The sequence below is a fragment of the Phaethon aethereus genome, assembly GCF_964289735.1.
Source record: "Phaethon aethereus genome assembly, chromosome: 8".
Classification (NCBI taxonomy): Eukaryota; Metazoa; Chordata; class Aves; order Phaethontiformes; family Phaethontidae; genus Phaethon; species Phaethon aethereus.
Window position 1 is genome coordinate 16,839,992 of NC_138584.1, and position 14,020 is coordinate 16,854,011.

The 14,020-nt window shown below is 36.7% G+C and overlaps 1 protein-coding gene across 3 annotated transcripts in view; it reads left to right on the plus strand.

Annotated features, from left to right (window-relative positions):
• EVI5 (ecotropic viral integration site 5) overlaps window positions 1-14,020 on the plus strand; it is a gene marked incomplete at its 3' end in the record, with an annotated part of 70,511 nt that overhangs the window by 36,121 nt on the left and 20,370 nt on the right. For all 3 annotated transcript variants that reach the window (XM_082002879.1, XM_082002881.1, XM_082002880.1), the window contains 2 exons: window positions 479-574; window positions 12,148-12,243. In XM_082002879.1, coding sequence (XP_081859005.1) covers window positions 479-574; window positions 12,148-12,243 — 192 coding nt within the window. The remainder of the gene's footprint in view (window positions 1-478; window positions 575-12,147; window positions 12,244-14,020) is intronic.

The following is a 14,020-nucleotide window of genomic DNA, read 5'->3' on the forward strand; positions in this document are numbered from 1 at the left end:
TGTATACTGTGACTAAGATAGCTGTACTTAAATGAGGTTGAGAATATCTGTGCTTCTGTGTTAGTTTTTTTAAATTTATTTTTTTAGACCAAAAGAATGATGAAATAAGTAACTCTTGTGTAGCTTTGCTGTTTTGTTATGTATAAAGTCAAAAGTTGAAGCATAAGCTGTTTCTTTGTTATGTTGATACTTTTTCTTAATTTACAATATAACATTTTTGGAACACAAGATAGCTGTTTTCTGGACCTGGAAATTGATAACAGCATGTTTTCAAAACTACACAGATACTAGATGATTACACAATTCTATGGGTTAAAATTAAATTTGGATTCTTTAGGATATGCCTTATCAATAGGTGTGATATTTCACACAGTGGTGTATTTTCTTTATTTGCATGATTTTGGGTAAAAGTAGGGCACAATCCTTAGTCAGCTGAAACTGATATTATTTATTAGCTTCAATCTATTACTTCTTTCAGAGTAAAGAAGAAGTGATGGCAGTACGGCTCCGTGAGGCAGACCGCATTGCAGCTGTGGCTGAACTCCAACAGCATATTGCTGAATTAGAAATCCAGGTAACAAGCGATGGCATTAAATATGTCATTTGATACTGATTACTTCATGTACATTGTGGTTTGTTTTTTTTTCCCTCCGCATTCTTTCCTCCTTAACCTACTGTGAATACAAGGCACTGCTTTGCAAAGTGGGACAATGCTATGTTGCATTGTACCTCCTTTATGAGCAAAGGCCTTAAATCTATCTTACGGGCATACTTCTGAGCTGTTAGTAATTGCTTCTGTACAAGCACCACGCTATAGGCAACAATCTTTTAAACTGACTTTTGTATTTGTTTTTTGTTCTGTAATTGGTTATTTTTACCAATTAATAGATGATATTGAAAACATCCTCTGTCCAAAAAAGTACACACATTTTGATTCCAGCAACTATTCTTTTCTGTGCTTACTTTTCCACTATGACCAGTGTTGGAGGATTTGTTGTCAAACTCTTACTCCCTTTATGTGAATCTTGAAACCAGAAATGTTACTTACTGCTACCATGTTACTGTAGGATCTGAAGAGGCATCCTTTGGCCACTGTTGCTCCTTATGCTTTCAGTTCCTTTTGGAGCTTTCACTATCCTGTGAACTCACTGCCTCCTTGATGAGAGATCCATAAATGCCTGTTCTTTGTATTTTCTTGGCTCTGAGAAATCATGATGTCTTACTGTAGTCTGTCCTTCCTATACTCATATACTGTTGTCCTGTCTCAATTTTGCTGTGTCTATCTGCAAAGGTTATTTTCTTGGTTACTATTCCTAACTTACAAGCTAGTGCATCTCTAGTTTACTTTTTTAAACTGGTATTGCTAGTGTCTGTCTTCCCTCTGAAATCTCTCCTTCAAGGTGATGATTTTGCTGTATTGTGTCAAAGCCTTCTTTTCTCTATGATTTCTCAACTACTTCTATCTGTTTAATCTCTTCATTTATGGAAAGTACAAACAAATTTAATGGCGCTTGCATAAAGAATTTTCACCTTGAATATTTTTGTTCTAGTGCAGCAGGCACTAAAGTTATTAAAAGATAAAGCAATCATTTCTTTTGATCACATAATGCTTAGATAATGCTGTGATCAGTACATTAGAAATACTTAGATAAGTACAGTAAACATTGCATATGAATCATTTATCATCTAGTAAGATAACAAGAGAATAGCTGAGTTTAGGTCAAACTTCTGCTCGTGTGCTAGTATTTTACTGAAAAAAACCCCAAACGTTTAAAGGTTACTTCAAACAATGTGATTATGTAGGTGAGGAGCCAGTACTCATTTTGCATTATTTTCACTTTAGCACAGACTTTAAATGCCATCCTGCTTCCATCGTTAGACTGATAGGGGTCTCACAAAAAGTACTCCAGTCTTGGTTTTATGAAATGAAGAAATGGTGAATCCCATCAGTTGTTTTTTCTGATAGCTGTTGCCCAAGTAGTTGTGTTCATTTTTTTAATGTAAATACATCTGACTTGGTTTTCTGTTGTTTGACTGATCAAATCATTAGTGCTCAATCATTTTATAGTGCTCTCCTATTTTCTTTCCATGTTTCTGCTTAAGCTATGGGTGCCAGAATTGCATGCAGATTTTTATAATATCTTGTTATGAGACAGGTAAAGAAATTAAGTGCAGTAATGTCATGTATTTCATGACTCTGGCTAATACATCCAGAGATTACACTATCCCTGTTTTGTCACGATACTGCCCAGTCTCATGTTTGGTTGTTTATCCACATAATTTCTCCTTCCTTTTCACAATTACTACTTTGCACGATGCATTCTTTAGTTCTGTTTTTCTGTTTTTCTCATATTCTGAGTGGCTTTTTTTTTTTGTTTCCTACTAAAGTGCACTTCAAGTTCCAGTCTTTTTGGTGTTCTTTGATGATCACCTGTTAATGATTTCTTGATCTGTTGTTTCTTAGTAAGATTCTTTATTTTCTCCACAAATGAGACTGGCTGTGCTTTCTTTGTATACAGTCTGAAGTCATTCTGTGGCTGCGGTTCATGTTTCTAATTTAATGAGTTTGCCTTGCTAGGCTTTTGGTGAACTATTGATCTCAAACTTATACTAGCCTGAAATACAACTTCTTCAGTTGTGAAATACGGGGTTTGAGTATTAACTGTATAAAGACATTTAAAACAAAAGTGATTTAGTAGAAATAAGTTCCTCTAATGTCAATTTACTTATTTTTTTACATTCTAGATGTGACTTGAAATGCTTTTATTGGGCTGTGACTTTTTTTTTTGTAAGATTCTGTAAGCAAATAGATATTTTTGACCAGTGTGTTCTGCCAGCAAATATGAAACTTAAGATCAAAACTTCCTTTTTGGGTACTCATGCTCAAAGGCCTTCAAAACACCTGCACCAAAAAAAGTAATAATGGAGTTGGAAAGCCTTAACTCCCAAAACTTGCAAACTATAAAATATGCAACTGATAATAGAGATTAAACAAAAGCTGCTTTTTAAGGGAACTGAAAATCTAGATAACCTCTTCCTCAATGGAGAAAGAGCTGCCTCCTATTCTCTTTTATTCAGTTTGTCACTGGAATTGCTGTGACCTGATGTGGGGAGCAGAGGGCCTTTTAATCTGAATTCGCCTTAATGACTTGAAATGCAATATTAAATACCATAAATACATTTAGCCAGTCTTGGGGCATAGATGTCAGACTCAAAGTAATTGTGCTTTTAACACGGAGCATCACAAATAGGTCTGCTTGTCATATTGTTTCAAAGCTGATAAAGATGAAGGGAGGAAGTTAACTTACCACATAACCTTCCTTTTTTTTGAGGGGGAGGGTGCTTTTCTAAGAAGCTCTAGGGATTCAGTGCCAGGTCCACATGGTCCATAGCCGTGCTTAACCTAAATTGTGTGGTTTTCTTTTAAATGTTCGTGTAGGTGCAAAACACTGGTGTTAAATTTGTAATGCTGAGTATCACTACTCCCACATAAGAACTGATCTGACGTTACACACACAAATGCTAGATTTAAATCACAGTTTCTGGGTCACTCTTCGTTTTGGTTAGTAATAATGACAGAGACGGAGAAGGAGATAGAACTCTTATCATTTAATAGTAGGTGGAATTCTGCAGCAAGATGTCAGTTTATTATGATGTTAAGAATTTATTTTTTTATATATTCTGAATGTCATCTTATCTTGGTCAAGCATTCAGTTCCTGATGCTAAGTTTTTGTGTATGCATATTGAAGTGCAAAGAATATTCCAGTACATAGTGGATATTCTTAAAAGAAATGTAAGAGTAACTCAAGTTTAACTTAAGTTGCGTATACCTAAGCCCCAGAAAAAAGAAAACAAAGAAAACCCCTGAAGTTATGTATAAACAAAGGTTTACTTCATCAGCCTTTTTCTCCTCTATCCTTTTCTTATTTTTCTCTCGCTTGCCAGTTCAGCTTATAAAACTTGGAAGTATTTAGCAGGCTTCTGGGCTTTGAGCAGGACACTTAAGCAAATTATTAACAAATGAAGGATGAATTTTGGGTGGCGGGACTGCTGTTTTTTTGTACCTCCACACTGGGGAGAAGCAGTTCTCTTCACTATATGTTCTGCTTTCTCACAAAGGTTAGAAGTTCACATCCTAAAACTAGATGACTTGTTTTGGCCAAGCTACATGCACTCTCTGACTCCTTTTTTCCAATCCTTTTATAAGATACAGAGAGCCAGGACTAAGGAATGGATATTGTCTCCCTTTATGTCTATAGTCAATCAGCAAAACCTCAGGTTTGTTTCCTCAGGGAATTAGTCTTTCTTGTTTTCAGCTGAACTGGTCTGATAGCTTCCAACTGCAACAAGCAAATGCTTTTAACTTCTTAATATAAGCCTTTAAAACCCTATTGCTTTTAGCTTGTGTGTGCCTTCCTAAAGCTACTAAGAAAGTCTACCAAGGTTCACTACAATTCTGGCCTAATAGCAAGTGTTCCTTCTGATTGCACATGGGCAGTCCTGTTGGTCCCTTGGTGTTGTGTTGTTTTGGTTTTGTTGATTTAAAAAAAACAAACAAAAACACTTTCCCTGCAGTAGTTGAAGGAAGGACAGACTAAATGAGAGAAAAAAAGGCTTTAATGAAAATCAGGGAAGGCTAAATCAGTTACAAGCTAGAGTCAATCAGCTGGCAAGGGTAAGGAGCACTAGGCCAGTGAAAGTGTAGGCAGACTGAGGAAGCAGAGCTGGGTCAGCTGCAGTCTCCATTCTGCAGCTTAATCCCTCTCCCTCCATTTTTATTCAGGCTGGTGACTTGTAGCATCCTCTTAAAATTATCCATGGCTGGTTTGGGTTGAGGAGGTACAGACCGCACTGCTAATATAGGAAACTGTTTTTAGGTCTGAGTAATCTTAAAGGAAAAACTATCTATAAGAATGCATTCTTCATTAGGTTGATCTGGACAGAAGGGGTAACATCACTTCCTCCCGATGTGTTTCCTGGCAGATTCAGAGAATTTTTTCACATTTACTCTATCTCTAACCAAGTCAAAACTGCTTTGAGAATAACTGTAAAGGAAATCCATGATTGTGCTAGTTCTCTCCCCCACAGTTTAAACTTCTAGCACTATTTCGTTAGAATGAAGCCTTTCTATGACCTCTGTTTAATAACTTTTCCAAGTACCGACTGTGGGTAAAGAAATTGTTTCCATCTTTTCAAATTACAGGAAACTTTTTTTTTACTCTTATCAATAGTGGTATGGGATGTTAGTGATGTGTTTTTTGAAAGTCTAGAATGAGTCACTGTGAAGTCACTGAAAGGACACTAGTTACCACATTTGCCCTTCTGAATAAACTTCATTTACATTTTTAATGCAGTGTCTTTTGCCACAGAGTAAGAGCTTAAAAGCCTCCCCTGAAAAGAGGCTGAGACAGATTGTTACCAAGTAAATATTTCTAAGTCAGAAGAGATCAAACTAAGGGTGTTAGGGAAATGTTCTACCCTCTAGACATTTTTAGTTATCTGAGAAACAGCAACTATCTGGTGTGCCTGGATTTTGGCTGCCTATAAAACCATTGGTTTTGTTTTTCTGTGTTTTTAAGTTTGCAGTGAAGGTAACCCTAGATGCTTTCTTATTATTTGAAATGGCCTATTTTCTTGTTGACATGTATTTGTTTTCCTACTCTGTGATCAAGAGTGTTTTAGAAAACTTTGCTTGTGTTCCTCTTGGGATGAAACACCTGCAACTGAAATTTGATTACATGGATCTTCTGTGTCTTATACTTAGACCTTTCTGGATTGAGCAGCACAAGCAGGTTTAAGGCCTCCAGTATATTCCAGGTGGTTTCCAGTGATTTATTTATTATTCAACCTTTGTTTTATCATGACTATTATACTTGATTTTTGGGGGGTACTACACAGTAATGGTTTCAGGTATTTAAGAACAGCATTCTTTGAAGCAGTCTGTCCCTGCACTTGTGTGTTGCCAGCTGTGCACCCTGGTCCTATGCTGATTGAGTTTGAAAGGCTTCCATATGCTCAGTAGTTCTCAGTAGGCATCAGGTGTGTTTCCTGAGACTAGCTGCTGCTGCTTTTGAAGGTACAGAAAAGCTGTTTTTCCTCTTAGAAAGCCAAAGGAGGATTTAAGTACACTACAATTCTGAATCTCAACTGATACTTTTTGGGCAGAATTTTTCCTCATTCCAAGCAGCAAATTTATGGGCAACAGATTTTTCTTCCCAGTGTAGCTCTTGTGTCCCATCCCTTGCATGCATACAATCTCCTATGAAGAAAGGCTGAGAGAGTTGGGGTTGTTCAGCCTGGAGAAGAGGTGGACTTCAGGGAGGCCTTACTGCAGCCTTCCAGTACTTAAATGGGTCTTACAAGAAAGATGGGGACACTCTTTTTAGCAGGGCCTGTTGTGATAGGACAAGGGGTAATGGTTTTAAACTGAAAGAGGGTAGATTTCAACTAGCTATAAGGAAGAAATTTTTCACAATGAGGGTGGTGAAACACTGGCACAGGTTGCCCAGAGAGGTGGTAGATGCCCCATCCCTGGAAACATTCCAGGTCAGGTTGGACGGGGCTCTGAGCAACCTGGTCTAGTTGAACATGTCCCTGCTTACTGCAGGGGGGCTGGACTTGATGGCCTTTAAAGGTTCATCCCAACTCAAAACTATTCTATGATTCCAAGTACAGTAACTCTACAACTTCAGAGCAGGATGAGAGAGATGAGAGCTTCCAAAACTGAAGGGGCCTAAATGAGTTCTGTTTTAGCAGCTGCTTTTTTGATCTATAGGGCTCATTTCCTGCTCCACTGCCCATGCTACTCCCTGAAGCAGGAGATTGGATTGTATATTGGCTGCTTAGACTGTTACAACTACCTTTTCCTTGAGCAGAGGTTACACCTGGCCACTAGGGTGTTTCTTCCCCTGATAGAGGGTTTTTTAACCCTGTTAGTGCTGGTGGAACTGGTCTGTTAGAAGAGACAGTAAGATTGGTGGGAGTTATTAATCTTCAAAAGCAGAAGATCCATAATTAAGATTATGGATCTTTAATTACAATGTAATACCAACTGGCATTACTTTTCTAAAACCTTTCTGGGAAGAGAAGGTAGGCACTGCAGTGGTGCCAGTATGCAGAAGCAGTACCCCAGGAAAATGGACGTAGGAATTCATTCAGATATGATGGCAGGGTTTTTTTTTTTTAAATATAATTCCTAAATTCCAGAATTGGCTAGCTTTCATTATTTTGCTCTTCTGATAATACTCACACTTTGCTTATTGATATGTTATCTGGCTTTTTTACTGTATATTCATTATACAGTAGCCATTAAAATGGCTATTTTCCTAGAAACCAGCTATTCTTTGTTGTGACGTCTCCAAATACCACAGATGTTCTGCAATAGTGCTCCCCCTCAAAAAAACAAAAAACCCAACAACCTACATCCCATGTGTATAATCTTAGATTTTTTTTTTAACAAAAACATGGAGAGAGATTGCTTATGCTACTTCCTTTTAAAAGGTGTGATGTTCATACCTTAAAGACTTAAATTATTAAACTATAAGTAGAGTCTTCACATTCCCTTTTGAACCAGTACTGTTGATCTGAGTGTTTTCTTCAGAAGTAGCATATTGAGAATGTCCTGAATATGGGCTCTGACCTTCCTGGCTGCTGGGGTTGGACCATGGAGAGTGCAGGCTTCTGTCCTTTGGGCAAGTCGCCCTCTGCTCCCCATCTCAAGTTATGCTTTGCTGTAGTTGAGCTTCCATCTGCCATAGCTGGTTCTTAGGCTGAGGTGGCTTAGGCCAGACAAGACTTAATCCATACAAGACTGATTTCTTCCTGCTTGAGCCTGGAAACCTTTTCATCATATACTGTTGGACCCTTAGGAGGAGAAATTAATTAATCTCTTCTTTAGAAGAATATGATACCTGGAAGCAAAATGAAGGATGGCAGCAGCAGAACAGGAAGAATGGAAAACATGTATCTCCAGGGAAGCAAATGAATGATAGGGGGCTGGCAGTTATTCCTGGAAGATTATTATCTTTAGTTGCCCTGCAGTACATCAACTAACTAATGAAATGCAACAGCCATATCCTGTAGATAGTGGGCTGAAAATGACATCTGCAAGAATCCATCAGTGTTACTGTCTAAGGTCCTTACCTTTGTTTCAGTTCCATTCAGTACCTGTTGTATCTTCACTTTTCATTTTCTGTCCCACTTTCATGTCACTTGCAACCTAGCTAATTGCCTGTCCCTCTATTTCTCAGCCAAGTTTAATTCAGATTCTGAACTAAGAACAAATGGTAACTCTGATAATTGATCTCAGTTGCCTCATGACTAGATCAGTCTCAGGAGTTAGAAATTATATAATATGGCATTATACTTGAAATGGAAAAATCCAAGCTGAAACTACTCAAGCTTAAGTTACTAAATGAAACATGAACATAAAATCCTTTGTGCAGTTTCCATATGTGTTGATAAAAGTTTGGAGCATGAGTGTGCTTGCTGTCTCTGGGGCTTTCACCAATCACAGTTGGTACATAGCTGTGCTTTCGTACTAATCCAATGTCGTCTAGAATTATGATGTACAAGTGGGAGTCCCACCTGCTTTGGGGGCAAACCAGTTTGTTTTGCAATGGTGGTGATTTTTCACTATCTCAAGATGCACACACGTGCTGACAATACTCCTTAAAAGAGACTCTAGGATGATATTAAGATCACTTGATAAAAACAGGAAGAAAAAGGTTTTTATGATAATCAAGAACTAACAGATCACGTGTCATACAGTCTAGGGTAGGTTGAGAAGCAAATCTAGAACAACAGAAATTTTGGGAGAAAGTATTCTGTCGTTGTGACAAATACCAACTGATAGTAGGGAAAGCTGTTAATATCACTTTGTCATGTTAAGAGAAACTGCCATGTTAAAAGGAACTGCCACATTGAAGTTTTTCCTGCCAACAGTTTTTCTTTTTGACTTCTGTCAAGCTGCCCTAATGAAAAACTAGTGCTAAAGAATATTACTACCAAATTTAAGTTGCTCACATTAAAATTTAACTTTGATTAACAAAAGCTCATCAGAAGCTGGAATTTGCTAGAAAGTAATCTGAACTTTATGCAAATATGAAATGTGACTGAAAAGTTAAACAATTTTGTAGATCATAGTAATATTTTGTACTTGAATGAAAATAAATATATGTATTGATGAGAAATACCTATCTCTTCTCACAGTTTTAAAGAATGTTGAGTAACTTAGAGATCATAATCTGATAGAGAAAACTACTTTTTATAAAATGAATGTTTTGGTTCATTTGAAATATGTAAACTTTTAGCTCTAAATTAGATTATTTTCGTAAGAATTAAAAAATACTTTAATGCTGTAGTGTCTGACCCCTGCATGTTTTCCTGTGGTTTGCTACTGTACCTGCATGATTTATTTAAAAAAAAAAAAACCTAAATGGCAAGACCAACTTATCTTATTTAAAAAAAAAGTAGAGTATATCTTTGCTGTTGTTTATAGCTGCTGCTCATCTCTGAAGAAGACTCTGATACCTTGTTGTAAAATTTCTCCTATCATCCTTCCAATTTACCCACTGTAGACAGACTTTGTAACTTACAGAACATGGGCTTATTTAGTTAGCTAGAAATATCTGATTTCTGTTGCAGCCAGTTAAAAGGATCAGCTTCTGACCTCTACTGTTTTGAATGTTGCAAGAGGAAGTTACAGCATGACTTTTCTTTGAAAAGTATGTTTGTAGAAAATGACATTGCAGGGTTCTTTTTTTGTGCTAAATGCATTTTTCTGAATTGTCAGCTGTACAAAATCTGTAAGTTCTGAAACGAAAACCGAAACGTATAATAATGAGAATCTTGCAAGCCAGGCTTATGCCCTGTGTTCAGCTCCAACTGACTGGAGTTAGTCAGTTCTTCCAGAGCAACTGTACATGTCAAATTACTCTGTGATATCTTTATTAACTTCATAGTGTTATTTATGGAATAAAAAGTAACAGTAAAAACACTTGAATATAATGGGAGTGTATTAACTCCCAATATGGTATACTTTACATGGTATACGCTAACAGCTTTCAGCTATTTGTGCAGTGCCAAACTTAAGCTAGTAAATGTTAATGCTTCTGCTTTTATTTTATACTGACTTAACTTGGGAATGCCTGTTTCATGTCCTTTTGCGTGCATCCAGTTTGAATGTAAGCTCAGCTATTTATTACACTTTAATTTTAAAAGGGCTGTGGCATCTTCTACTTATGGTAAAACCTTGCTTTACTCTTGCTTTTTGATACGTACGGTTACGTAGTAACTTGGAGTCCATAGAAGAACAGGCTTAAATGGAAAAGTCAGGGTTTCAGACAGAGGGAAAGGACTTAAACAAGCATATCCCACGTATATTTTTGCTACCACAAGAGATCAGGTCATTCTCATTGCCTGGAATCTTAGTTTCTGACAGCAATGAAGCTTTTTCCATATACAGATGTAACCAGCATTAGTTTTGGTGTGCAGGTTACATTGCTTCTGTTTTGGTTTCTCCAATACCAAAAGTCATCCTTGTAAAGAGAGATGATGGGTTTGTGGAGTTCTTTTAACCTACTTAGGACAGGAACAATTAGTAATGTTAATATTAATCATTTTTTTGTGAGTTTGAGCCATAGGTTGCCTTGGAAACTAGGTTCAATATGGAATTATGCATTAAAGGATCTTCTGCTTCCATGTTGCAGATTCTGTGAATTAATAGTGACTATGACCAAGGTATTTTTCAAGTAATATTGTAATGCATACCTTGCAGCAAGAAAAACAAAGTCTGAAATTAGAGAAATTGCTTTGAGATTGCCAACACTGACAGTGCTCAAGGTTGTTCTCTTCATGCAGCAAAAGGGTTTGGAAGGTAGAATATTGTCCCTGCCCCTAACATCCTGTTACATGTTCTGTCCTGGTGTTGATATTTCAGAGGGATGTTTTAAAAGAACCTCTCCATTAAAGCTTTTTGTCTTGTATTTTGAAGAACAGTTGACACCTTTAATTCTAAAAGGTATTTCAATTCTGTTTGCAAATGACTTTGAATTTGCCTATTGTTGAAATTAACTGTTTGCTTTCCTCAAGTGTAAATAAAATGTCAGCAAAATGACCTACAGGTAGAAAAAACAGATACTCCCATTATATTTGTATTTCTGTAATATATTGGTTGTATGTGACTTACAGTCAAGGTAAAGATTTATATAAAATGAAGATGCTTCTGTCCTAAAGCTGGTGGCTGCTTCAGAAATTACTCGGCTGTAAGGAAAAAAACCCCAATGCTTCTCAACTTACTAGTAGCGAACTGAAGATATGGGCTGCCTTCTCCATCAAGGGTGGTTATTTATCTTAGATCTGCCAAGTTTGGTTCAGTCACGTTAGGATTCCTGTTAGAGACCAGCTGAAACTTAGTATTGCAGGCATTCAAGTGCAGATGACACCTTCTTAAGCATCTTGAAACTTAAGAGCTGCATTTGGTAAATTAGGGAAGTCTCATTCCTCTTCATCTCTGGCTTTACTTGCCAAATTTTCTCTGTACCTCTCATAGTATTGGTGCTAGGGGACATACCTCTTCACTTAATGCTCTCTGGAACTCCTATATGATAAATACCACAGTATTTTGTATGTTACAACTTTTTTTTAGGGGAGAAAAAAAGCTTGTCACATATAGTGTTTCTCAGTGTATGTCCTACAATGCAAGGAAAGAACATGTTTTGTTTATTTTGTCACTTGGAGACAAAGAAAAATTCCTTGTTACTAAATGAAAACTTTACATTAGTGAAAATAATGTATACTAACATATGTTCCATATATTGATAGTATTCTGTAGGGATGCTTTGCTAAACTGCACATGCAACCTCGTGTACACTGGATGTGAATACCCTTGTGGAGCTTTGTTAATTCTTCACGTTCCTCCATAAAATCCTGCCTGTACTATGGTTGGTATTGAGAGGGTCAGTTTGGTCTGAGCTACTGACACCCCTAGGTATCTGCTGTAACTTCAACCAGATGAAAAGTGCTGGGTGGTGTTTGTGAATAGCTTCTGTTCATGACAAAAATGCTCAGACAGCTAAAATAAGATTTTTTAATACAGTGTAGCTGTGAATAATTTGAATAATACTCTTTTTTTTTAACCAAAACAGAAAGAAGAAGGAAAAATTCAAGGGCAGCTTAATAAATCTGACTCTAACCAGTATATCAGAGAACTGAAAGATCAGATAGCTGAACTGCATCATGAGGTAAGTGATAAAATACTACTGTCTCTGATCACTTGCACCTTTTGTCCCATCTTTCATTTGTAGAAGGTTTTGCTTATAATAGTTATTACAGCTTCAGTGCCTGATTTTGACAACATACATTATTTTAAATGAATGCAATAAAACTAACTTTTCTACATGAATCTTGCCTTTAGCCTGGTATGTAAGAGAACAAAAAATTGCTTAGTTACATGACTTGACATAATAAGATCAGCATTTATGTTGTGTCTTTGGGTTTTTTCCTTAATTTCGTGAGTTGATCATGTTTCACTGTGGTGCATTTGCTGCATGTGGAGCTGTGTGCATGAAAATAAGCCCCTTTATGTCTTATGCTACAACTTTTAAGGCTAATTGAATTAGAAACTAAACTGCACTTGTGCAAGTAGACGAATCCATGTGTGGATTTTACTGGTTCTTGCTGTTGTGAGAATGGATTTTATGTGGTAGTATACTGAGATTACTTAAAAAGAAAAAGGATGCTTGCTTAATATCAGTTAACAGATTTTTAAGTTTTAAACTGCCAAAACCTTCAAGCTATGAAATTTCTGTCTTCAAACTTCCTTGCTCTAATAGTTGTAGTAACTTTCTGTTAGTTAAAAAGATCAGAAGGTCCTGAAACCAAAATGGCTTATGTAACTACTGTGCTCACTGGCTCATTTCAGTTAATCCTACAGTGTGAAGAAATGTCTTTACCTAATACTACCCTGTGTGCAAAATGCCCCGTCATCTTTTGCATTGTAGTCTGCTTCTGTTTCTGTACACCTTCTAATACACAGCTCTAATAGTGTTGCTTAAAACCATAGTATCATAGAGCAATACAACATAATTATTGATTGTCTTTTTGCTTTTGTTAAATAAAAACATCCATCCTTTATTTAAGTGTAGGTAGTGTTTTCATAAAAACCTTGGTGGTTCAACCTTTTAGGACCAATCCCTTGAGAGTTATAACATAGGGGTGGATCTTGGAATGCTGTCTATGCTAGAGATTGAGGATCTCTAGGGCCATTAGTCCTGCACCTTTACCAATCATTAAGCTCACTTAAAAATACTTAAAAATCAATAACCTGGTGTTTTCCATTAAAGGACTATAGCTTGGTTTGTTTCTTGTAAAGTAAGTTCCTTGTAGAATTCCCAGAAAGCCAGATATTTTGCATATTTTGTATTATGAATAACTAAGGCATTGTACTAACTTTTTCCTCTGCTCCGTGTAGGTTTAAAAGGTAAGAAACTGCTGCTTTGGAGGAAAAGTAGAATTGCTGTTGGAAAGCTGTTGCATAACTTTCTCTATACAAGCATTTGTCATATGCCTGTCTTAGCAACTCAATTAAAGGCATACAATTGTGTACATGTTTAATGTATGTAAGTTTATGTGAACAGGTTGAAGGTGAGCTTTGCTAGCTCACAGAACAAGGATAGTTCTGAATAATACCAGCGATTCTGAAACAGTTAAGTCTAGATGAATCTTTACTAGCATTTCAATTTGATTGAAAAAAAATATCAGCTAATGAGAATATGAATTTCAACAATAGCAGAGTTTGAGTAATTCTGTGTAGCAGAACACTCCTCTTCCAGGTGTGTGCTTTGTTGTGGCTTAATTTTTAATTGCCAAACTAGGTAAACACTATAGGAACGAAGTATCTCATTCTAGGATAGATAGAAACAGTAGGAAGAAACTGGATGTAGTACACACATTCTACCTTGGCAGCATTTCTGAATGCTTCCTTACAGAGTTTCTTAAAGCCTGGAAGTCCTTGTTTAC